The sequence below is a fragment of the Vigna unguiculata genome, chromosome 5 (genome assembly GCF_037176805.1).
Source record: "Vigna unguiculata cultivar grain cowpea cultivar isolate G323 ecotype 2 chromosome 5, ASM3717680v1, whole genome shotgun sequence".
Lineage (NCBI taxonomy): Eukaryota > Viridiplantae > Streptophyta > Magnoliopsida > Fabales > Fabaceae > Vigna > Vigna unguiculata.
Genome location: NC_140796.1, coordinates 22,010,397 through 22,035,471, shown reverse-complemented (window position 1 = coordinate 22,035,471; position 25,075 = coordinate 22,010,397). Strand labels below are relative to the sequence as shown.

General features: G+C 34.9%; 1 protein-coding gene across 1 annotated transcript; it reads right to left on the bottom strand.

Moving 5' to 3' along the window:
* Window positions 1-2,018: 2,018 nt before the first annotated feature.
* Window positions 2,019-23,112, bottom strand: LOC114184984 (elongation factor G-1, mitochondrial). Its single transcript, XM_028072434.2, has 20 exons — window positions 22,612-23,112; window positions 21,283-21,504; window positions 20,487-20,608; window positions 20,245-20,395; window positions 18,971-19,042; window positions 17,465-17,560; window positions 16,825-16,913; window positions 16,636-16,702; window positions 14,877-14,915; window positions 14,627-14,687; window positions 14,081-14,190; window positions 13,923-13,997; window positions 13,771-13,839; window positions 13,563-13,684; window positions 10,612-10,737; window positions 10,290-10,410; window positions 10,058-10,158; window positions 9,921-9,981; window positions 2,672-2,725; window positions 2,019-2,581 (listed from the first exon to the last, which is right to left on the bottom strand). The coding sequence occupies exons 1-20, from the start codon at window positions 22,999-23,001 to the stop codon at window positions 2,477-2,479; spliced, it is 2,253 nt and encodes a 750-aa protein (XP_027928235.1). The 5' UTR covers window positions 23,002-23,112; the 3' UTR covers window positions 2,019-2,476.
* Window positions 23,113-25,075: the final 1,963 nt, after the last annotated feature.

Here is a 25,075-nt window from a genome sequence, read left to right as displayed (position 1 = left end):
AAAATGAAATCGTGGGGCATTGAAGACGGGGCTTGCTTGAAAATTTAGATGATTCTATGATAAATATGGGTTCACTTGGATGTATTGGTGCATGAGTTAGAATTATGGATTATATGAAACTAGTAGTGGTTTGAGTTATGGAAAATAAACATAACCATCAGGTACTATTATTGTTAGTAGACTGCTAGCATGTTTTAAAAGTTTAGGAGTTAGCTATTTGGAAACACTTCATGTACTTATATTATATTAGCGATAAGTCACGAATAGAAGGGCCATTGGTCGTGTGGCGCCTAGCGACAAGGGATTATCCAGGCGGTCTAGAGCATATTTTCGCCTGACGGCACTTAGGCAGCACCAAGTGATAGAGGCAGGGGTCCGTTGCAAATGGATTTGCATGGATGATCTTGATGACTTAGTCAGGGATATGTTGGATTAGTTACGAGCGAAGAGGTTCGTAACGAAGATGTGAGATGTATGATTGATGCAGACGGAGAGGGATCTTTTGTACTCTTGTGTAGGCACATGAGCGGGGAGGTTTGTATGTTCCATGCTCACACTTGAGGCTACTATGAGCGGGGAGGTTCATAATAGGTGTTCACACATGTTGGACTACGAGCGGGTAGGTTCGTAGAGCTAGACTAGAAGCGGAGAGGTCCGTGGGACCACAATCAGGTAGGTTCGTGAGAGCATGATAATCCTTAAAGGCCAAGGTTGTGAATGAATCTTTCTCATATAGGTTATGAGATTGAGGTAGAATGTGAAATGTAGTTGATGAATTAAAACTGAATGAGAGGGATTAGGTGAAGGTTAAATCTATTATTTATTTGTTATGTTATTTTCTTTCTCAACTCATTCTTTATGTTTGTGTTTGGCAATGATCATATGACTTGTCACACAGAAGCATATGTGAATCTAAGTAAGCATGTTGATGCATAGAGACAAAACGGAACAAACTGTAGGAGGATTTTTCTCTATATTTTACTTCAGGCATTTTGTATTAAATTTTTTTGATATTTTTCTTTATTATAATGAACTTGTAATAAAGATGGAATAGTGTAAGTGTAATTCAACTGCAACTACATAAATTTTAAATTTTTTCTTGAAAACTTTATTCCAAAAGAAATTATATAATATATACTTTATCTAATAATATCACATAAGGTGTTGTTACAATCTGCATTGTGATCCACCTCCCCTCCCCATCTATGTAATCATTATTAATATGATTACATTACTTAAAATGGGTAACTTTGCATATAATTGTATTTGCCAGTTCCATTATCCTCTATTGCGGTATTTAACATTTAATAATATAATAAATTTTGCTTGAGGGGAAATTGTGAAAAGAAACTTTACTCATGCACATATGATTTTATTGGATATTTGTTATTTCCTAATCCCGCGTGGAAAAGAGCCAACCAAAGAGATTCACATTTTCCCTACCAAGTTGTTCTATTTACGTTCAGGGTGACCGACTAAAATATTATATTCCACACACTAAAATGGAAAATTTAATTTAAATAGAGTCGATAAACCTTACAGAAATGGAAACATGAGAAGCAAAATAAAAGCAAGAGTTAAAATAGTCACGATAAAATACAAAACCAAAATCACCAAGTCTAAATCAACAACCTAGCAATAACTCGAAAAACTGAGCTTAACAAATGGAAGTGAGTGAGAACAACTTTCTTCCAACACTGGGAGTCTCAGTCTGCAACCGATAAAAAATGAAAAAATGGCCAAGTTTCCTGATTTGTTAAATTTAGACCACTACACCTAACAACAATTTTCTCGGTTCAAAAAGAAGACCTTTCTAGAAATAATCCTACACTAAATAAAAATCCTCATTCTGTGATGTTAAATGTCATTACAGGTTGTTTCACAAGCAAATATCAGAACAAATTCAACAAACTTACGATATAATAAAATAATAAAATTTCAGCCGGCTTGCTTACAAGTGAAAAGAATAAATAAATTGTATAAAAGCAATTTATAATAATAAAAATACTAATAATAAATTTAATCAAACCAAACATTTGAACTTCTTACTTAAACATTAAAAATAAAATTAAAAGCCAGACTCTAAATAAATCACCGGTAAAACGGTTTTCCTGGGATCCCCACCCCACTTGTCCCGTTCCCCTCCAACCCATCAATCAAAAGCCTACCTTCCCTAAAACCAAATCAGTAACTTAGGTACAAAATTCGGGAATGGAATGGAAGTGTGGTAATGAACATAAAGTTACATATCTAATAGCTCAAATACGAGCATCTTCATCTATAAATACGATCTTGTGTAACTTGTGTATTGAAGCTACCATTTAACTACCCGATCACAATTACAGCAACTTTTATTTGCTTTCCAAAATTGGTTGAGCCAAATAAAATGATACAAACCTTATCTATATTATTGTCCCCAGCCTTTTGGATAGATGTTGTCATAAATATTTTGACCGTGCACATCGACAAAAGCTGGTTATTCAGCTTCCTTGCTGCCCTTGTACGTGTTTACCAATTGCGTCTGTACATCATGAGAAACTGGTGAATGTTCCTTGTACTCCATTGTGAATTCACCTTTACCCTGCAGTTATTAAAGAACCAACAGGAAATTAAAAATCAAATATAAATTAACATTTAAACAAGAAATATTCTCTAGTGACGTCATATTCACCTGTGTCATTGAACGAAGAGCTGTCGAGTACCCAAACATATTGTTTAGAGGGACCTGAAATAATTAACAGCAACCTATTTAGCAATGACAAATGAATAAGTTATGGCTATAAACAAAATATAACAAATAAAACCAGTAAATAATCATGGCAAAGGAGACGTACAATCTTCGGAAATAACAATTTTACAAGCAGATTGATTATAAGGCCCCGTTAACTCCATAATTGCATCTAAACATTAGAGTATGCTCTCAACTGTAGTTTAAAGATCTAGCAACTAATTAATCAACGCTTCAAGAAGGTAGAAACTATCACGGCTAGTTGGCATATTTTAATTTCAGAGGATCCTCTAAAATCACATCAAGAACCAAAGTCATATTTTCCTGATGCGTGCTTCAGGGTCTTACGTGATATTGGATGCCACCAAAACATGTTACACATTCATACCCATGAAGACTAACAATGCATGTGTATGTGGTAGAATGAGAAAATGTGACAGAGACTTGGTTACTATGGAGTCACAAGTCCCACATCGGGTAGTATAGGATATTCGTTGAACTACTCAAATGTTTAGATCTCTCTCCTTAAAAGGTATCTTTTGAGGGTGGGCTCTCCAAGTGTTTGGGAGCTTATCTATCAAAGTTCATGTTGGTATCTCAAAAAGGGCTACATACGGAAGGCTTTGACCAACTAGTGAATGAAGTGTCACCTAGTTAGATGTTAGAGTGAAAACTGTTGGAACACTGGCTTTTCAGAGAGTGCTATGATAAGGACTTAGATATTACGGGATGAAAGTACCCAGATTGAGTAGTTTGGGATATTCAATAAAGTATTAAAGTGCTTGATTCTCCCTCCACCCCTTAATAACAAGCTTTCGAGTGTGGTTCCCCAAATGCGGTGCTTATCAATGTGTAAGAAAAGGTAAAAACACAAAAGGAAGCATGTTAATGCCTTGTATGAATGCAATAATAACAAAAGTTGACTAAGGTCTACAAAGCCTAGAAATGAAAAAATAAATTAAGAAAAGAAAAGTTGAGAGAAGAACAAGATCCTGGAACAGAATTCATTGACAAAAATAGGATAGGAAATCAAGAGATACCAAGTAAAATGTATTATGGATGAAGAAAAAATTGGTTATAAATTATGATACCAAAGAGAGATGGGAAACCTACTTTTATAAGCTTTTTGCTGATGAGCAACAATCAGCTTGTATTACTACTGAAGGGTAAGAAATTCAAGAGGACCAAAAATGCTTAGGTTACCATAGTAGAATTCAAAATAGAGAAGGGAAAGAAACCTTAAGGAGGATGGATAATGGTAAAACTATCAGTCCTGGTGATATTCCCCTTGACGTTTAAAAATATGTAGGAAAACACAATATTATTTGGCTTTACTAAGATATTGAATGAGATTTTGATAACTAAGAAAATATTGAAGTCAAGCCCCTGTCCTAAGATCAAGTTTTACTGATAATAAACTATCAAAAAAAAAATTATCAGTATTCTGAACTTATAGTATTAATGGTTTAAAATGTGATTAGATAAAACAGGACAAATCCTCATTCAGAAGAACAACACAGAATAAATTAAGTTCCAAAAAGTTCTTTCTAGTGTACGCAAGAGTGAAAGTAGCAAAAACCAGAATATTAAGATGGATGTATGACCACACAAGAAAGAAAAATATTGAATCTGATGATAGATGTTGCTGTGAGACTTATCAAAGAAAAGATGATGAAAAATAGATTAAAGTTGTGCAAAGGAGACTAAAGGGACAAATAAGGATAGTAGATCGCATTGTGATACAGACCCAAATACAATTGGGTTTAAAGAGCCCATGATCCAAGATGAGAATGGTAAGAATAGGTGGGGCAGGGTGTATGAGAGGAAACGGTCTAGGAAGAATGACGTGGCACACTAGGAAGAATAAGTTGGTTAGAAGAGAGAGAAGAAAGGGGGGAAGGGGATGGTCATTTTGGAGGGGGACCATTGTGGTTGCTTCTTAGGAGCTTGGCTCTGGGCAGTTGGATATTCCTATCCTTCTGTATTTTCTTGTTTTCAATTAAACTGGATCAGTGCATTCAGTTCTCAATTTCTGGTTTCTTTATCCTTGCAATTTAAATACTTATTAAGTGGTCCGACCTGCCGGATAATTCTTTTATCTGGAAACAATGCCACCGAAGAGAAACAATGCTCAGGGAGAACCAGCAACTGAGAACCAAGCTCAAAGCCGTAGTTGAGGAGCTTGTTGCACAATCATTGCAGAACCAGAGTCAAATGGAAACGTTACGTAAGGAGGCCGCTGAAAATCAGATGAAGCTGCTCAATCTCATGTCAACATTTTCGAAGGAATTTGAGGAAAAAGGTGAAGGCCAGGGATCAGTAACAAAAGGAAAGTCGAGACCTGGAACAGTGAAGTCCAGTGGGAATCAAAGTTTGAGACAACTCGAAGGAGACGATTTGGACGAATTTCGTCAATCGATGAAGAAAATTGAGTTACCATCGTTTTATGGGGAAGATCCAGCAGGGTGGATTGCTAGGGCTGAAATTTATTTCAACGTTCAAGAGACACGAGAAGCTGTTCGAGTGAGTCTTGCTCAACTTTGTATGGAAGGGGGTACGATACATTTTTTTCAATCTCTGTTAAATGAGTATGAAAATCTGTCATGGGAGGACTTGAAGAGAGAGTTATTGGAGAGGTATGGTGGAAGGGGAGAAGGAAGTGTTTATGATCAATTGACCTCGTTGAAGCAAACTGGGGTTATGGAGGATTACATTCGAAACTTCGAGTGTCTGATTGCTCAGGTGCCTAGTATGCAAGATGAGCAATACTTCTCGTACTTTACACATGGATTGAAGGACGAACTCCGGGCAAGGATGCGAAGTATACATGTTGCGAATCCTCTTTCCAGGGGACGAATGATGAATGTAGCTCGTGCTATTGACGTAGAAATCTATGGTAGGAGCAGGGGGTGGCAGGGAAGAGGTGAGACACGTGGAGAGGGAAAGACCCAACTTGGAACTCGACCCGTTTCTCATGTGTTGGGTAAAACCGGCCCATGGCAGAATAATGGAAGTTGGGGAGGAAAAGGGTCAAGCCCAAGTGCACAAAATGATGGGGGTGAGAACAGCAAAAATGGGCCCAAGGATAGAGGGGCTCGTCACCTTTCTTATCCGGAGTTGTTGGAAAGAAAGAAAAAAGGTTTATGTTTTAAGTGTGGAGGTTCATTTGGACCGCTCCATCAGTGTCTCGTTAAACAACTTCGGGTCATAATGATTGATGAGGAGATACGAGTCGAATGCGAAGAAAATGAAGAGAAGATAATAGAAGATACTGCAGATGACGTTAACGATGTCGAAGGGGCATGTACTGCATTGAGTTTGTACTCTATGACGAAAGGGAAGGAGGAACAACCACGAACGATGAAGTTGCGAGGAAAGGTGGGTGAAATCCCAATGATGTTTCTAGTAGACAGTGGAGCAACCCACAACTTTATCTCACGGAAGTTGGTTGAAGCCTTGGGTTGGGAATGGGAAAGGACGCAACACATGAAAATTTTGATGGGAGACGGGCATAAATCTGAAACTCAAGGTGTATGTCGCGGAATGAGGGTGACATTCGATGAAGGGGAATTTGTACTTGATGCTTTTCTCTTCGATTTGGAGGACATGGATATGGTATTGGGTATGTCTTGGTTGACCACATTAGGGGAAACTACGGTGGATTGGAAAAGGCAGATTATGAGAGTCAAAACGGATCAAGGAGAGAGAGTGTTAAAAGGAGCACCTCGTGAAGATTCGTTGTTGGTGTCAATGTTTGGCTTGTTGAAGGAAAAAAGGGAAATAAAAAAAGATGGGTTGAGCCAAGAACAGAGACGTGTGCTAAATGATGTGTTGCAGAATTTTGCGTAGGTGTTTGATGAACCCAAGGGGCTGCCACCTGTACGTGCGAAGGAACATAGTATCAACCTTCAACCAGGGCAAGGTCCCATTAACGTGAGACCGTACCGTTATGCCTATCACCAGAAAAATGAAATTGAGAAACAAGTGAGGGAATTAATGGAGGTGGGTCATGTGAGGCATAGCCAAAGTGCATATTCCAGCCCAGTTATTTTAGTAAAGAAGAAAAACAACAAGTGGCGCATGTGTGTGGATTATAGAGCACTAAATAAGGCCACGATACCGGACAAATTTCCTATTCCAGTGATAGAAGAGCTTTTGGATGAATTACATGGGGCCAAATTCTTCTCAAAATTGGATCTTCGTTCGGGCTACCATCAAGTGCGGATGAGAAAGGAGGATATCCCGAAAACAGCCTTTAGAACACACGAGGGGCATTACGAATATCTCGTAATGCCGTTTGGGCTTATGAATGCCCCTTCCACTTTCCAAGCACTTATGAATGAAGTATTCCGCAATTGGCTAAGGAAAGGAGTATTGGTGTTTTTTGATGATATACTCATATATAGTAAGGGCTGGGAAGAACATTTGCAATTGCTGGAAAAGGTGTTGAGTACGTTGAGGGCCAATAAGCTATTTGCGAACAAGGAAAAGTGCACGTTTGGGCAAGAAAGTATCGAATACTTGGGTCATATTATATCGATACAAGGAGTTGCGGTTGACCCAAATAAAGTGAGTAGTGTTATTGATTGGCCTATCCCTACGAATGTGAAGGGAGTCCACGGGTTTTTGGGGCTTACGGGATATTACCGTAAATTCATTAAAGATTATGGTAAGGTAGCAAGGTCCCTCACGGAGTTGACAAAAAAGGATGGATTCAAGTGGAATGAAAAGGCCCAAGAAGCTTTTGAGGAGCTTAAAAGGAGGATTACTACAGCACCTGTGTTGCAATTACCAAACTTTAATGACGAATTTTTTTTGGAGTGTGATGCTTCCGGGACAGGAATTGGGGCTATCTTAATGCAGCACAAGAGACCTGTTGCTTACTACAGCAAAGCGTTGAGTCCCCGTAACTTAACTAAGTCAGCATATGAACGAGAATTGATGGCGGTGGCACTTGCAGTACAGCATTGGAGACCTTACCTGTTGGGGCGGAAATTCACTGTGTATTCTGATCAAAAAAGTCTCAAACAATTATTACAACAACGTATTACAACGGGAGGGCAGCAAAATTGGGTGGCAAAACTCTTGGGGTACAATTTTGTGATAGTTTATAAGCCAGGGAAAGAGAATCGAGGAGCTGATGCTTTGTCTCGTAGCAAAGATGAAATGGGGCTGAACAACATGATTTATTTCCCAGTATGGTTGGATTGGCAAGAGCTCAATACTAAAGTACATGCAGATAAAAGGTTGCAAAAAATAATTGAAGAAGTGCAGCAAGGACGTGGCGAGAAGTTCTGTGCGGGATTTGTTTATAAACAAGGAGTACTTTATTATAAAAATCGCCTAGTCATTTCGGAGAAATCTGTTTGGATTCCGAAATTTTTGGAAGAGTTTCATGCTACTCCTCAAAGTGGTCATTCAGGGTTCTATCGTACATACAGAAGAATAGCAGCAAATTTGTATTGGAAAGGAATGAAGAGAGACGTCCAACAGTATGTTCAAGCTTGTGACACGTGCCAAAGACAAAAATATATTACAGCAGCCCCTAGTGGTCTTTTGCAGCCATTACCAATTCCAGAGAGGGTCTGGGAAGACATTAGTATTGACTTCATCACGGGATTACCAAGATCAAAAGGGTTTGAAGCAATCTTGGTGGTTGTAGATCGATTGACAAAATACTGTCATTTTGTGCCTCTTAAACATCCTTATAGCGCGAAGACTCTTGCTGAAATTTTTGTGAAGGAGGTAGTGCGGCTACATGGAGTTCCGAATTCCATTGTGAGTGATCGAGACCCCTTATTTATGAGTGTATTTTGGAAAGAGATTTTTAAAATGCAGGGAACCAAGCTGAAAATGAGCACAGCCTACCATCCTCAAACGGATGGACAAACGGAAGTAACCAATAGGTGTCTTGAAACGTATTTACGATGTTTCATCACTGATCAACCTAAGACTTGGGTGATTTGGATGCCTTGGGCTGAGTTTTGGTTCAACACAACTTACCATGGATCTACGGGAATGACTCCTTTTGAAACGGTGTATGGTCGACAACCACCCAAGATTGTTCAAGTGGTTCAAGGGGAAGTGAGAGTGGAGGCTGTCCAAAAAGACCTTGTAGAGAGAGATGAAGCTTTGAGGCAGTTGAAATCTCATAGGACAGGATGAGAAATCAAGCAAATAAGCATCGTAAGGAGAGGCATTTTGTTGTGGGGGATTTCGTCTTTTTGAAGTTGAAACAGAACAGACAACATTTTGTCATGAATAGAGTGCAGTCAAAGCTGAATGCTAAATATTATGGACCTTTTGAGGTTGTGGAGAAGATAGGGGAGGTGGCATATCGTTTGAAATTACCACCATCTTCGAAAATTCATCCCGTGTTTCATGTATCCCTATTAAAAAAGGCAGTAGGAAAATACAAGGTAGAGAAGGATCTTCCCAAAGGGCTGGAGGATGACAGAGTCGAATTAATGATACCAGAGGCTATATTGGCGACTAGGAACAACACAAAAGGGGGGGAGACCAAAACACAAGTATTGGTACATTGGAAGGGGCAAGATGTTGAGGAAGCGACTTGGGAGGATACGATTACCATCCACAACCAATTTCCGGAATTCAGCCTTGAGGACAAGGCTCTATTTCAAGAAGAGGGTATTGATACAAACCCAAATACAATTGGGTTTAAAGAGCCCATGATCCAAGAAGAGAATGGTAAGAATAGGTGGGGCAGGGTGTATGAGAGGAAACGGTCTAGGAAGAATGACGTGGCACACTAGGAAGAATAAGTTGGTTAGAAGAGAGAGAAGAAAGGGGGGAAGGGGATGGTCATTTTGGAGGGGGACCATTGTGATTGCTTCTTAGGAGCTTGGCTCTGGGCAGTTGGATATTCCTATCCTTCTGTATTTTCTTGTTTTCAATTAAACTGGATCAGTGCATTCAGTTCTCAATTTCTGGTTTCTTTGTCCTTGCAATTTAAATACTTATTACATTGCATCATGTGAAAAGAGATAAATGCAATCAAGGACAGTAGATGAAATTATTAAAAGAAATCTCATGGTGAATAATATTCCTGAGAATGTGTCCATGTACTCATCTAGTGGGACACGGCTATTGTTGTTTCTCCATTGGTCAACCATAGCTAACTACAAAGTACTTAAAAGTTAAAATATTATTAAGAAACTTGTGAGGCACTTACATGAGCAGTGATGACAGAATCATCTCCTTCCTGATCATTTCCCACAATCACACCTTTTCTCCTTTACATGAGTTATAAAAGTATGTCAGAATTCTGAAATGTTACTACAATATCCATTTAAAAAAGTATAAACTCACTTGTTGAGGTCACCAGCAACGGCTCCCTGAAATTCTGTTGGTACTTTCAGCTCAACAAGCATAACAGGTTCTAAAATAACCGGTCTGGAAGCTGCATAACACTGTTAAAAATATAACAATGAATTATCAAAGATTTAGACCATCGCATGTGAATGAATCAACAGATGATTACAAGGAGAATGTGTGAATTGTTATTTAGGAAAAGAACTCTGGATAACAGAAATAAAAGGACCTGTCTAAAAGCATAGATAGAAGCCATCTTAAATGCAAGTTCACTGGAATCAACAGCATGAGCAGCACCATCTATCAAGACAACTCGAAGATTTTCAACTGGATGTCCAATTAAGGCACCACTGTGTGGAAGAGAGAAATTGAGTTGCCGTAACAAATATAAAATTAATCATACAAGACATACCAAATTGTATAAACCAAACAAAAATGTAGATTGTCATTTGATAGAGGACAGATAACACACTACATGACAAATCACAAAAATTATCTTTGAAATTAGACCTTAAAATACATGATTAAGCAAACATTAACATTTTACTCACGAATTGGCAGCTTCTTTGAAACCCTTCTCAATTGCGGGGATAAAATTTGATGGAATAGCTTGACCAACAAGCAAGTTTTCAAATTCAAACTTAGTTGATGACCCTACAGGAAGTGGTTCAATATACCTGCAAACACGTTGAATAGAATACACATCAAGACATAGAGGGAGATCAGAGAAGAAGTGGAACCACAAATAATTTCTATCAAATTGAACAGTTATAAGAGTTAACATATATATCATCAATCTGTTCATATGTAAAACACCATAAATAGATTTTCCAATTCCATGCAGGTGCTCTAAAATATATTTTATATTTACTCAGAAACACAGATTTGTCTAAGTATTATATCACACGTATCATATAGACTCAAAGTTCACAAGGAAAAGGTAAAATATGTACAATATAGAATTAAGTGTCAAGCTAGTAGGAAATAATTCATATCAAGCATGAACATAGTTTACAACACAGTCCCAATTGACACAAGTTTTTGGCCACATTTCCCAAAATAAATTCTTGAGGACAGTGTACTATCATAAGAATTATTTTACCACATTATGTATATCATATATAAATATTTTGGCATGCCAGCTCATAAACTTACTGAATGAAAAATTAATCTATTTACACAAGCTTCACATCACAAGTATTGTACTGAACATCTTAAAAAAAATACATAAAAAAGATTACAAGTTTCAATTTAAGCAGCCTCATTTTAGATTGTTAAGAAGTGGACATTAAACCTAACTCAACCTCACAAAACCGACTTTAAGGTGAGCTTTGCACCCATATATATACTCTAAATTAAACTTATCTCTAGTCGATGTGGGACTTCCAACACACCCACATGAGGTATATACATCTTGAGCGTGGGACTTGACATTAATGGGTAACAATATGTCCAACAAACAACAAATCTCGCTAGGATAAAGTTTAACGATGGCTCTGATACCATGTTAAGAAGTAGACTTAAGTCTAACTCAACCCCACAAAACCAGCTTGTATTATGAGATTTGTACCCACATATATATACACTAAATTGACTTTATCTCTAATCGATGTGGAACTTCCAACATAAACCATTTTTCTTTTGCCTTCTAAGCCAGTAATGTATTGAAAGACAATAGACATAGTATGACATACAGAATAAAAGGATCAAGACTCCTACAAACAGCACCAAACAGAAGTATTGGATGTTAAACCAGGAAGGAATTTAATTATAATAATGCCCAAATTGTAGAAACATAATCGGCTCAGGTTAGTACAGAACCATGTATTGGTTAGTGCATACCAATTTCAGGTTTGTTTACCAACCGAGGGGCCCAAATTAGTCTTTGAGTGGAAAAGATTGAGAACTAATTTGTTTATGAATAGGAAAGATAGCTAGCAGTGGGAAGAGAAAGGTGTAAGGCAGGGTAGTGGTTAGGCTAGGCATAGTAAAAGAAGATGGAAACGGAAGTTGAACAGTAAATGCTGCTGAGTTTTATTTTCTCTAACTTAGTGGTAATTGAAGATTGGTGTTATAGAGCTCTGTACAGCACTTTCAATGTTATCTCCAATTTGTAAATTAAAATTGCATACCAACTATCTATATCCCCTCATACCAATACTTGTTAAGGTCACATACCCAGCACCTGAACCATATACTGAAGAATTTTGTGAACCCGTTAACAAATCCAAACTCCCAAACAAATTTCAAGGATACAATATTTTAGTCACCAAAACCTTATTAACATAGACTAAAGCAGCCAGGCAAAAGTGGGAATAGACCACTTCAAAAAAATATCAGTGTAAAAAACCTATTTATACAATGCAGGGTCAGTGCAAGAATTACAAGAGCCTAAATGTGTTAAAAATATATTGTTATACTTTATCAAGACTCTACTAATTCATAAGCTTTTTTATGAGAGGAGATGGCTTTTGTTGTAATTATTAAATTTATGTATGTTAGAGTAATTATTAAGTCTAAAATAGGGAGTGGTGTGTTGGGAACTACTTCCAGCTGTACTTATAAGTCTAGTGCACTCTATGAGTTGTACCTAGGTATTTAGGATAGTCTTTTGATCTTTCATCTTCCATTGTATCGGTTTTTATCATTATAAATAGAAGGTTACGAGAGGGATCTATTAAGACCCTCCAATTGTGTATTATCCTTTTATTTTCACAGCTTTAACCAAGAAAGGAGAAAGGAGCGCATGAACTCAGTATGAGACATTTTCCTGATATCTTTGCTATAATTATAGAAACAAGGAGCAGATCCTGCATAATCAAACGTATCTAGATTATATATATGTGTGTGTGTGTGTGTGTGTGTGTATATATATATATATATATATTAGACATTTTTATTTATTCTCATATCATATCTTTACTATTAGAGGATATCAAATATCTTCTATTTATTATATTTATTGATACCTTTTTTCTCAATATAAATAAAGCATCCATTGTGTCTCAAAACGTAAGATTTCAACTTAATGTCTCTCTCTTTCCTATAGTTTGACTATCTTAATGCAAGATAAATAGAAAATCAACACCAAGTGAGCACAGCCTGACATTTTCCGAAAATCCAACCGAGAAATCACTCAAAAATAGACAAGCACCACAGAGAAGCTAAGAGTGAACTTAATCTGCAAGGAACTAAGGGTGGGTGCTTTGTTACACAGGTACAAAGTTGACTGGGAAATTTTTGTTTAAAATTTATAATCCATGAATAACTATTTTATGATTTTAATGAGCACATGAAAAAAGAACAAAGAATCTTCAAGGTCCTATGTGAGAAAAAGAATACTACTCATATATTTAGCCAAGAAGAGTTCAATGTTCAAATGCACAAGATGTTAGAAGTGGGGGGAATATGGAGTGCTAGCCAAACGTGTGCACATAAATTTATCTTGAAGCAAAGATAATACTTTCAGAAAATAAAACAGGAATGAACAGTCAATACTTACCCAATAACCCGTCCATATTGTCCTTGCCCTCCACTTTGCTTTTTATGCAGATAGTCAAATTCAGCACGTTGAGTAACAGTTTCTCTGAAGTTAACACGGGGCTTTCCAACTGAAGCATCAACCTTAGGTAAAGACAGATGAATTAAACAGCAGAAGAAGCAAATATTTGCAAAGCATCAACGAGAAAACAATGTGGAGAAAATGGTACCTTATACTCTCTCCTGATGCGTTCAACATAGATGTCTAAATGCAATTCTCCCATTCCAGAAATGATTGTCTAACAACAGAAGTTTACTAATACCAACATGAGAATAATGTCATTGCTACTCCAAAGACAATCATAAAATAATTAAAAATCACCTGCCCGCTCTCTGGGTCCAAGCCAACACGAAATGTAGGATCTTCCTTTTGGAAGCGGTTCAAAGCTTTTGAAAACTGTAAGCAATTCAAGGGGAAAGTCAATCATGTAATAAATCATGTGATAAAACTCCAATCATGTGATAAAATACTCTACTCACTTGGCCTCCAGAATCTTTAGAGACTGGCTGAACGGCTAACGACATCACTGGCTCAGGAACATTCATGGAAGTCATTGTGTACTTAACTGAACCATCAGTAAAAGTATCTCCTGATAACCAAGACAAATATTAAGGAAATATATACTCAAAATGAAGCAAAAATACAGCCAGAAATTAATAATAAATGGAAAGTGACTGCTACAACAACAAATCTTCAGCTTATATAATCCAGAAAGCACTAGAAAATTTAGTTAAAAAAATAGCACTACTAACTGACATTAAATGATGTAAACAATAGATCCCCACAAAAAAAGAAAATAAAACGAGACAAAAAGAATTAATGGAGTGGCATAAAGAAAGTGGTTTTTATCATTCTGCTGACGGGCAGATACACAGGGTGATTGTACTCAAAGGTCATAGTGAAAATGATTATCAAATTTAATATTTGATAATTTAATAACTATTAATCGATTAATAGTAGTAAACATTTTGGAATTTTTCAGCAATCTAGATATATATAGGTTAAACCAAAGATAAAAGAATAACCTGATGCACAATCAACACCAAATACAGCAACTATTTGCCCAGCATGAGCCTCTTGAATGTCCTACAGATAGTTAGAAAACCCAATTAGAAGTTCATAGAAATTGGCATACAATAACTGAATATATTCAAATTCTTCAGAAGTATATAGCCATGAGAAAAAACCCCACCAGTTTATGCTCAATAAATAAAAAAATAAAAAAACTAAGCGTGGAACCAACATAATAGGACTACCGAAACTCTGAAAACAAACCTCCATCTCATTGGAATGCATCCGAACCAAGCGTGGAACCTACATTAGATAAAAGAAAGGATTCAGACACAAATTCACAATAATCTTGGAATACAATACAGGAAAAGAGAAATTACACCAGCGTTATCAATATCGGTAACTAAAATATCCTTTATGGTTACTAAAAAATCCTTTATGAAAATATATCAGATGCAATAATAGGTTATGGCAGAAGCATTGCAAACCAAAAAAAAAGAATATATCTATCTATCTATCTATCTATCCTATCTATCCCTGTGTGTGTATATACATATATGTATATATATACATATATACATATATATATATATATAAATATAAATATATATATATATATATATGTTTTTGTGTGTAAATAAATAAGTAAAATCCAGTTTGCCATTAGATAACTAAAATGCAGTCTCCGTAACTAATTTCCAGAGTTCTTCTCTAACATTTTCTGGAGCTTTGGGACAACGTGCAACATTATCCTTTTTTTCCATTAGATGTTCTTTGGCTCGTGTAATTCCTCCATACATAAACTTTTCACAATTATTACAAATTGTAGTGTTTAGGTTTATTCATCCGAAGGATGACAATATTTCCAACCCTGTCATTTCTATTAGATGGTCTTGAACTGGCGTGTTCAGTTGTTGCCATTAGATTTAGGGTTTTGTTGAACTAAAAGGAAAACAAATGGTTGAATACCATAAAAAAGAAGACAGAAAAGGTGAAAAACAAACTGAAAGAGAAAAAGAAAACAGAAAAGAGTGGAGAAAAATAGAAAAGAGAAAAAAAAAACAGAAAGAAAAGTAGAGAAGAAGAAAACAGAGAAGAGTAAAGAAAAATTGAAAAGAAAAAACAGAAAAAATGAAAATGAAAATTCAAAAGAACATACATAAAAATAGAAGATAAAAAACAACAGAAAAAAGAAAACTACCGGAAAATAAGAGAGAAGATAAATAAGAAAAAAGAAGAGGAAAAAAGCATAAAAGAAAAGAAGAATAAAAGAAAACCAGGAAAAGTGGCCATTCCATGACACCATTATGTGAAGAGGGCCATGGACCACCACCCAAAAACCAATTTGCCACCGCCTTGTTGTGGCAGTCACCAACAAGTTCGATGACACCTGATCTTGACTAAAGAGATACTGTGCAGCATTTTGTTCTGTGTCCTGCCTTATACTTGGCTAATAAAAACTAAGACCAGGCCAATCTTTGTTGCACTTTTTAGTTTTTTAAGGATCTCTAATACAGACCACCTATTAATTCGGTGTCTTTGGATGTGCAAAAAAACCAATCCAAGAAAAGGAGGAAGATAGATCTAAACATCCTCCAACAAGAAGATACAGGGAGGTTCATTGTAAGATGAGTGGCTAAATTCAATAAAATACCTTTTAATGTAGGATAAGTTCCTTCAAAACTTAGTCCATAATGCTAGTATGACAGTATCTAGTAAAAGTTTGAATCCATGCACTTAGTCTTTGAGATTTAAAACCATGAACCAACAGGGTTTCCTTTAAAATTAAACTAAATTAATTTTAAAACAACAGAAAAGATTTGAACTAACACTATTGTAGAATGGTCTTCAAAAAACTATCTTGAATAAAATATTCAACGGGCTTGTACCTATTTTGGAAAATGAACACGAGGAGAGAAAAAAACATAACATGAATATAGAACATAGAAATTCAGATCCATAGGGCAAAACACTCGTGATGAAGACAAAAAAATGTTCAAGCTGTGAAGAGCTATAAAATTACCTTGATTTTCTTGCCAGTGTTAACATTAACAATAAAATCACCCTTCCGAATTACACCCTCATATATTCTTCAGCCAAAAAAAAAACGGACAATTACTTATATATAATGTAGGTTAACATAAATTGAAAACAAAAGATAAGCTGAAAAATAGTTTGAAATGGGTTAACAGCCTCCAAATGTGACAAGTACCTTAGATATGTTAACTGACCAAACCGCCCTTCCTCCAACTTGAAAGCCAATGCCACAAGTGGCCCATCAGGATTTCCAGCCAACTCAACCTAAACAAGAATAGAAAATTACAATGACTCGATAACTAGCAAGATAAAAAAGAGTAACCGAAACATGCATGCATATCACAAACCAATATGACTGTATATCTCCAGATGAGTTTGCATGAATCAGACTAGTCTTCTTTTAAAAGGTTTCTAATTTGGTCTTCTTTTAAAAGACAGTGAGTTATATTTTCAAATTCTAAAGCAATTTGACTATTACCATGATATAATCTTGGTCATGACAATTTTTATTTTGGTGTTGCATTTCTTCCTGGCTAGTTACAAAAAATATTACACTGCCTGCATTATGTTATTTTTCTTAAAGATCACATGCATGCATGATTATGTCACTATTGATACTTTTTCACTATTTGAATGGAGTTACATTTAATTACATAGAACAAATTCAAACCAAATTTTATCATTTCAATATTACATCTATAATTCATGATTCAAAAATATGGCCTTTAATTTAAAACTTAAAATGAAATATATGACAATCACAATAACTACATTCTATTAAACCAGGACAGATCAATTTTCAATGAATCAGGTACCTTCTCTTCATTCTTAGTTTGGTCAAGGGCATAATTACTAACTTCAATTGGACATGGCAAATAGCTAAGTACACCATCCAGAAGTGGCTGCACCCCCTGTACCAGCAACAGAAAATAAAAAATATGAGATAGAAGGTAATAACACTAACAACAAACGAGTAGGATGAAATCTTGAATGCATGGGAATTGAGAGCAAGGCCACTTTCCTGGATGCATAGATAATTAAAATATTATCATTTACACAATCAATATTGAGTATCAATTTAAGAAAGCATAAAGAATGTTCGTTGTGTTACATAATAAAAGGGCAATACAAGCAACATAGCACTTGTGTTAGCACGATAAATGCAAAGGGGGAAATATTAACAGAACGCAAATAAAAAAAAAAATGTCAGAATTTCTGGAACAAAGCCCTTATAAAGAAAAATATATATATTCCCAGCTTTCAAAAGTGAAATAGATAAGAGATCAGAGATGCTCAGAAATGAGGAGGATATTGTAATGTGACTACATAAGTAAAAAATTCCACTACAAAACCACTGCAAGGGAATGACTTATATGATAGCTAATTTAAAAAATTATATTATTAATTATTAAGGTCATAAGGTAATCAGAATTTAAGTTAGGCTTTGGTCCAAAATGTTATCAGACCCAAAAAGCCCAATGTAACATGACATTTATGATGGATCATATATACACACTCACCACTATGGTAGTTGAATGTGTATCACACTAGGTTGCTGGCAAGACAGCTTCAGATGGATTCAAGGTGCATTTGAAAGAGCTTACTTGCAACTTATTAGGACTCGTGACATAATTACTAGTGTAAGCATTTGGGAAAACATATAAAATAGCTTATGATATGTCAACAAGTTAAATTTTAGCTTAATTCAATAAGCTACCCAGAATAGTTAATGGAAACAACTTATAACTTACATGAAAAAAGTTGTACTCTATTTTATTAGAATATATTAGAATAAAAGAAAATAAGAGAATTTATTTTATCTATCTGTCTTTTTGTTACACTGTTTCTCTCTCTGCTTTGTTATTTCCAGCGGTCCCCTTTGGTAAATCTGTCTAGGGTGTTTTCGTCTTTTTTCTTTCAAGGGTAGCTTTTTATAAAGGCTCCTTTGCATTCATATTTATACTAGATAGAAATAATAAAATATATCACATCAGTTTCTCTTAGATATTTCCTTTTCAATTATATAAACAACTTATGTATAAGTACTTATATGATATGCACTTAATCTATACGCCCTTAATTAAGTTGTTTTCCCAAAACAAGTCCTCAATTACAAACATAATACACAGACCCAAACTAAATTACACCAAAATCATAACATTAAGTAAACTTATGGGGAAAAAAATATCACTGCATTAACTAGATAAAGGGTTGGGAATAATAAAGGTAATGACTATGCATCAATATACAAACTGAAAGCAATTACTTCCATCATTTTACAGAGGAAAAAAAACACAAATGGAAAGTAATTCAATGATTACCTTGTTTTTGAAAGCACTACCCATGAATACGGGTATAAATTTCTGCGCTATGGTAGCCCTACGAACTGCTTCCTACGCACAAAAAGATATAAAGTGACAATAGTGAAACCATTCAAAAATAAAACGTTGAGGGAGGATGTCAGGGATAGAGGCTAACATATGCTGTATGTAACACTAAATATTTCTAGAAGATAATATATATATATATATATATATATATATATATATATATGTGTGTGTGTGTGTGTATTTGGAGATAGAGATATGTATAAATTAAATGACAAGTTTAAAATTTGATAATGTGTGTATAAATAATAATTTCTAGAACTAAAATTTGATGCATTTATAAATTTTATAAAGAAATAAAACATAAGAAATTAAAAGATCACAATACTTTGACTTTGAGAGATATGTATGAGGGGGGAAATTGCAAGACAAAAGTGAGAATAGCTGCATGTCTCAGCTACAGTGAAATATTTTTTCAAAACAAATGAGTCAACTTCTACGTATTCTACCTGACTCAAAATTTACCATATATATTTGGGTGCTAAATTTATCCCATCTAACTTGCTTAACAAGATCTCCCATCTGCCCCTTGGAATAATGAATATATCCAACACAAAGCAGGCATGTTGACCACTACACCTGTCACTTTTGTAGCTCAAATCAATAACCTGTTATTATTTTTCCTAGACTTATCTTTATGTTAGGAAATAAATACTTTTGCTCCCCGCTAGACTAGGGGCTTTGTAATCAAGTCAATCCACTTCATTTTCATGCCTAGTTAACCTTTCAAATTTATCTCCATACATGAATACCCGCTTACCCATCTTTACTCTGTTATCACAGATAATGATAAAGGAGAGAGTAGTACTACTGTTGGCTGTAATAAAGCATGTTTCACTCTTACCAAAGGGCAAAGCAAGTGGCAAATCTAAAACATTGATGTACAGATATTACTATAGTTTTCAGATGACTGCACTAAACTGTGTCATGATAAACTTATCAAGAGAAAATAGAGACTCTGAATAGATATTCTTTTAAAATAATGCCTTTTCTCCATCACAAGCTAACAGATATATATATATATATATATATGCCTTATTTTTTTTTATGCACATCTATGATGCTCAAGCCATCATGTCCTCCATATTTTCAGACAACAGGCTAAGAAACTAACTGATAGAGCTTAGTAGAATAAATATGATGCATGCAACTCAATGAATCAAATACTTAACAAAAATTACTACGAAAAAAATAATTGTTCTACACACCTCAAGATCAGCAGCTGATATGGTCTCATCGCCAAGAAAAGCTTCAGCAAGTTTATCATCAACTTCTGAAACAGTTTCTATAAGTTCACGTCTTTTTTCTGCCACCAATGCTTCCATATCCGCAGGCACGTCTTCAGAGACAACTTTTTCACTGCAATAAGCAACAGTAGTGTAAGTAAAACAAGAATGCAAGAGGAGACTTCTTCATAGGAACAAAAAATGCAGAAGGTTTTGAAACTTACCCACTTGAACCATGAAAATAGTAGGCCTTTAACTGCACAAGATCAACAAGTCCCTTAAAATCTTCTTCTAAACCTATTGGAACTTGCATTGCAGCACTATGATGTCGAAGCTTAGATCTAGCCTGAAAAATAAAAAATAAAAAATAAAACAAAAAATGGTCTCAAAAAGGTAACAATTTTAAATCTAAATAAGGCAGAGAGAATTTTTAAAATGCACAGGTTTAGTATAAAATAAATCTAGAGGTCAATAAATCATAAAACTAAAAGTTTGACTTGCATAATGCTAAAATCAATATTAAGATAGGATAGCCTCTGCGTATAAAAATAGAGTCATAGATGATTTTCAATCATGACCAATGTTTATAAAGAAACACCTTTGAGAGAATTTGAAAACCAACTTTATTAAAATACCCACTTTCTCAAAGGCCACTGGAACAGTAAAAGGGGTGTTGGAAGGATATAGGTCAAGGAGGATGGTACCACTCTGGTACCATGTTGAGAAGAGAGACCGAGAAGAAATATATTGAATTCGATGCGTTGGGTACAGACATGGGTATTCTTATTTAGAAAGAAAAAGGGATACAATAAATGATGAACAAAATTCAATATCAAATAATTGGAGATACTTGGTAAGATATTTCTCTATCAAATCATATCTACCAATTTAATGTAATCAAAGCATATCTTTAATATAATCAATTCGTACCCCTAACAAGGAGAATAACTAAAATTGTGTACATGGCACATAAACAAAGATAGTGTTGTCTACAATGCCTTCCATAAATCTCAATCACACCTGATTTAACACTTTCCATGGATCTGCTCCCATCCGATCAAGTTTATTGATAAATGCAAGTCTTGGAACATCATATCTTCTCATTTGCCGATCAACAGTAATGGACTGACTTTGCACCCCGCCAACACTACAAAGAACGAGAATGGCACCATCAAGGACACGCAAAGCCCTTTCAACCTCAATGGTAAAATCAACATGACCAGGTGTGTCAATAATGTTAATCTGCAACAACACATTACCCAAGATATAAAATATAAATTATATGCAAGACAAAGAAAAAAAAATACATTTTCTCAAATGCCTAGAAGAATAGATCAGTTACCTTATAGGCAAACTACAAGCAAGAAAAACAAGTTGTCCATCAAATTTTCAACATTTCTGATTGACTTCAAGATACAATTCGCTTTATTTTGACACCAATTTTCGGTTTCACTATATTCCCCACCCATTTTAATCATGCACGACAGGAGACAGAGTAACTTTTCAATCTTATTTTTCATAAGTAATCAATAATCATAACCACAACTAACACTGATATTGATAATAACAACAACAGCCAAATTCCAAACTCTGATTCCTGTTACTCCATAACCTCACTACCACCACATAAAAATTGATTAAAACTCAATAAGTAATCATAATAATTAATACTGATAATAAAATTAGTAGCAACAGCAGCACTCTAATGGATAAATCTAAATTCTCCTTTAATATTTGTTGTTTCCCATTAGTTCAAATTCGATTCAATTTGAACTCAGCTAACGTCACATACTCTTTCATCTCTTCCAATTTTATTAGAAATGAAAAAAAAAAAACTTAAATTATACACATTGTCACTATAATCCTTTTTAAAGTCTTTCAACCAATCAGAATCTTAAACCATTAGTTATTGTAAAAGTCAACACCGCTATACAATCTGTAATTGAATGACGGTATAAATATTTTTACATATAAGGACTTCTAACAAAAAAAAAAGAAGAAATTAACTTCTTCATAAGCTAAAATTAGCTTATTCCACAAGTTAAAAATTAAAATTGAAAGAAGATATATGTGAGAACTTCAACAAATTAGCTTATGCATAAGCTAAATTGACCCTACTAGAAACTAATTTAATTTTTTTTCTAAGTCCTAATGGAAAAATATGTCCAACCAGACCCTTGCGACCATATAATCCAAATTCCCACCATTTCTTCAAAACCTTACTAACAACACCTCAAATTTCAATCCAATTCAATTCAATTAGAAATCAAATAGCACAGCCAACTCCCCAAACTTTATTTAATTACTTCAATCCAACAGACGGCGACGTATACAGCAAAAAAGTCAAACCTTATAGTCCTTCCAAGTGCAGTATGTGGCAGCAGACTGAATTGTGATTCCCTTCTCCCTCTCCAGGTCCATAGAGTCCATTTTGGCGCCAACGCCGTCCCTGCCCCTAACCTCGTGGATCTCGTGGATCCGACCCGTGTAGTAAAGAACCCGCTCCGTCAGTGTCGTCTTCCCGGAGTCGATGTGCGCCGAGATACCGATGTTGCGGAGCCGCTCCATTGATTCTTTCCACCATGGATCCTTCTCCGACTTCGCACGCGCCGCGTTACCGGCAGAAAAGTGCCGGAGCTGGAAGGAGCCGCCCAGGAGGAACGCCGCCGGTGACTTCGACGCGGTGGAGCAGAGCGCGTAAAGGAGGCGCGGTGCGGAGGACCGGGACAAGCGTGTCATGGCGGGTGTAGGGTTTTTGGCGGTCTCTTTTTCTGGGGTTTTAACTAAGGAAATGGAACTTAAACCCTAATCCTAGCGCAATGGGTTTGCCGTGGATCGGTTCCTGCATGTTACAATGTTTTATTTTCAAATATAATTTATATAACTTATATTTAGAAGGTTTAAACCTGTTAATACACTTTTCAATATTCTAATTGTAGTTTATTTATTTTAAAATAAATTATTTTATATAATACATTAATCTTAATAAGCTTATTTAAAATAAAAATAAATACTCCATAGTCGTCTTATTTCTCGAAAGGAACTCGTAAATATGTGTACCTTATTTTCTTTTTGGTACTCATATTTATTTTCCAAATTTATTTTTAATTAAAAATTATTTTAAATTAAAATATTTAGTTTAATAATTTTATCATTTGTTTAAATTTAGTCTTTTTTTTTTCAATTTCATCATTTTTATAAACTTAACCGATTTTTAATTATAAAACTACGTATAAAATGGATAAATAATATTTATAATAAAATTATTAAAATTAATTATATTTAATTTCATAAATATAATAATAATTTTCTTAATTTTTATTATGATAGAAAAATAACACATATTTAATATAAATCAAATAGCCTTTCAAATAATTCGTCTTCTAGAATATTTTTTCATAAAAGAATTATATTATTTAATAATTTGATATGTTTAGTTTAAGTAATCGAACAATATTGGAATAATTTATGTGACATCCCATTTAAATAGAATAAATCTACTCAATAAAGTATCACTAAATTATAATATTAAAGGAGCAATCAGATGAACAGGAAGCATAAAAAAATTAATTGATACAGTCATCTGTAAGAGTATTGGAAAAGGAAGCTTAGGCATACTACCATGCCATGAACAAAATAGAATCTAAAAGTTGACAGTATAACAGTTTGCAAAAGGGGTTGCCACTAGGACAACTATTACAAAAAGGCCCCATGGTCGTGAAACTGCTCATAAGAGCCACCAAAAACAGGATACTCTAAGCTACACCACTACTACCACCAAACTCACCTTGAATGTTTCTCTCATTTGCTCCCACCAAGAGGTGATCATCGCAAAAGAAAAAGAAAGACAAGCACAAACACGAAAATGAAAGGATAAGTAGTGTAAAATCATTTGAACATATTATAACAAGTACTTAAAACAATTCCAAGTATACAACACATTAGGCACACTGAATCATGTTATGGCAAGCAAGCAGGACATTATGACTCCATTATCCGGATAAATATAATAAGATCAGATTCCCTGGACGCTTGCACTTATGGTGGCCTCTACTACTCTCCAGAGCCATTGCCAATGGGTTTCACCCTACCACACACAAGGTTAGCCTTTAAGCATTTAAGGTCATTATCCTACCAAAGACTAGGGCATCCCGCTACTCTCATCACTTGGGTCAGTTTGCTCTACATGAGACTCACTGATCCTTTAGAGTTTCGGGATGCGATCCTTATCCTTATCTTAATTATATAAACTACACACCACCATGAGATCTCCCCATGAGACTCATGGAATTACGCCTATCTCATACCCAATGACGGACCTTGGTTGGGACAAAAGGGAGCCATGGCTCCCCCAAACTCTTAATTATATATATATATATATATATATATATATATATATATATATATATATATATATATATATATATATATATATATATATATATATATATATATATAATTTTTATTACTTTTATTAAGTTATATATATATATATATATATATTGTTTAAAAAGTAAAATAAAAATTAATTTGATGGATTAATAACTGGATTAAAGAGATTAAGGTTTTATATCATTATAAGGTTTATCCACAACAAGTCATAAAAAGGTATGAAATAAAAGAAAGACAGATTAGGAAAAAGAAATTGGAGAACAAAGATGACAAATATGCATACTCACACGATCTCATGAATAAGTATCCTAATATGATATATCTATGTTAGATTTATGATTCTTCCATTATGATTTTTCTCCCAAATTAAGTTTCCCCAAATTAGTATGAACCCTAACTATGATTTTAGGAATTTTTGGTA

Coding starts and splice junctions, on each gene's coding strand:
- LOC114184984 (XM_028072434.2), bottom strand. CDS start 23,001: ATGACACGCTTGTCCCGGTCCTCCGCACCGCGCCTCCTTTACGCGCTC. Junction 21,505..22,611: donor GCACTTGGAAGGACTATAAG/GTTTGACTTTTT, acceptor GTGTTGTTGCAG/ATTAACATTATTGACACACC. Junction 10,159..10,289: donor CTATCTATGCTTTTAGACAG/GTCCTTTTATTT, acceptor TATTTTTAACAG/TGTTATGCAGCTTCCAGACC.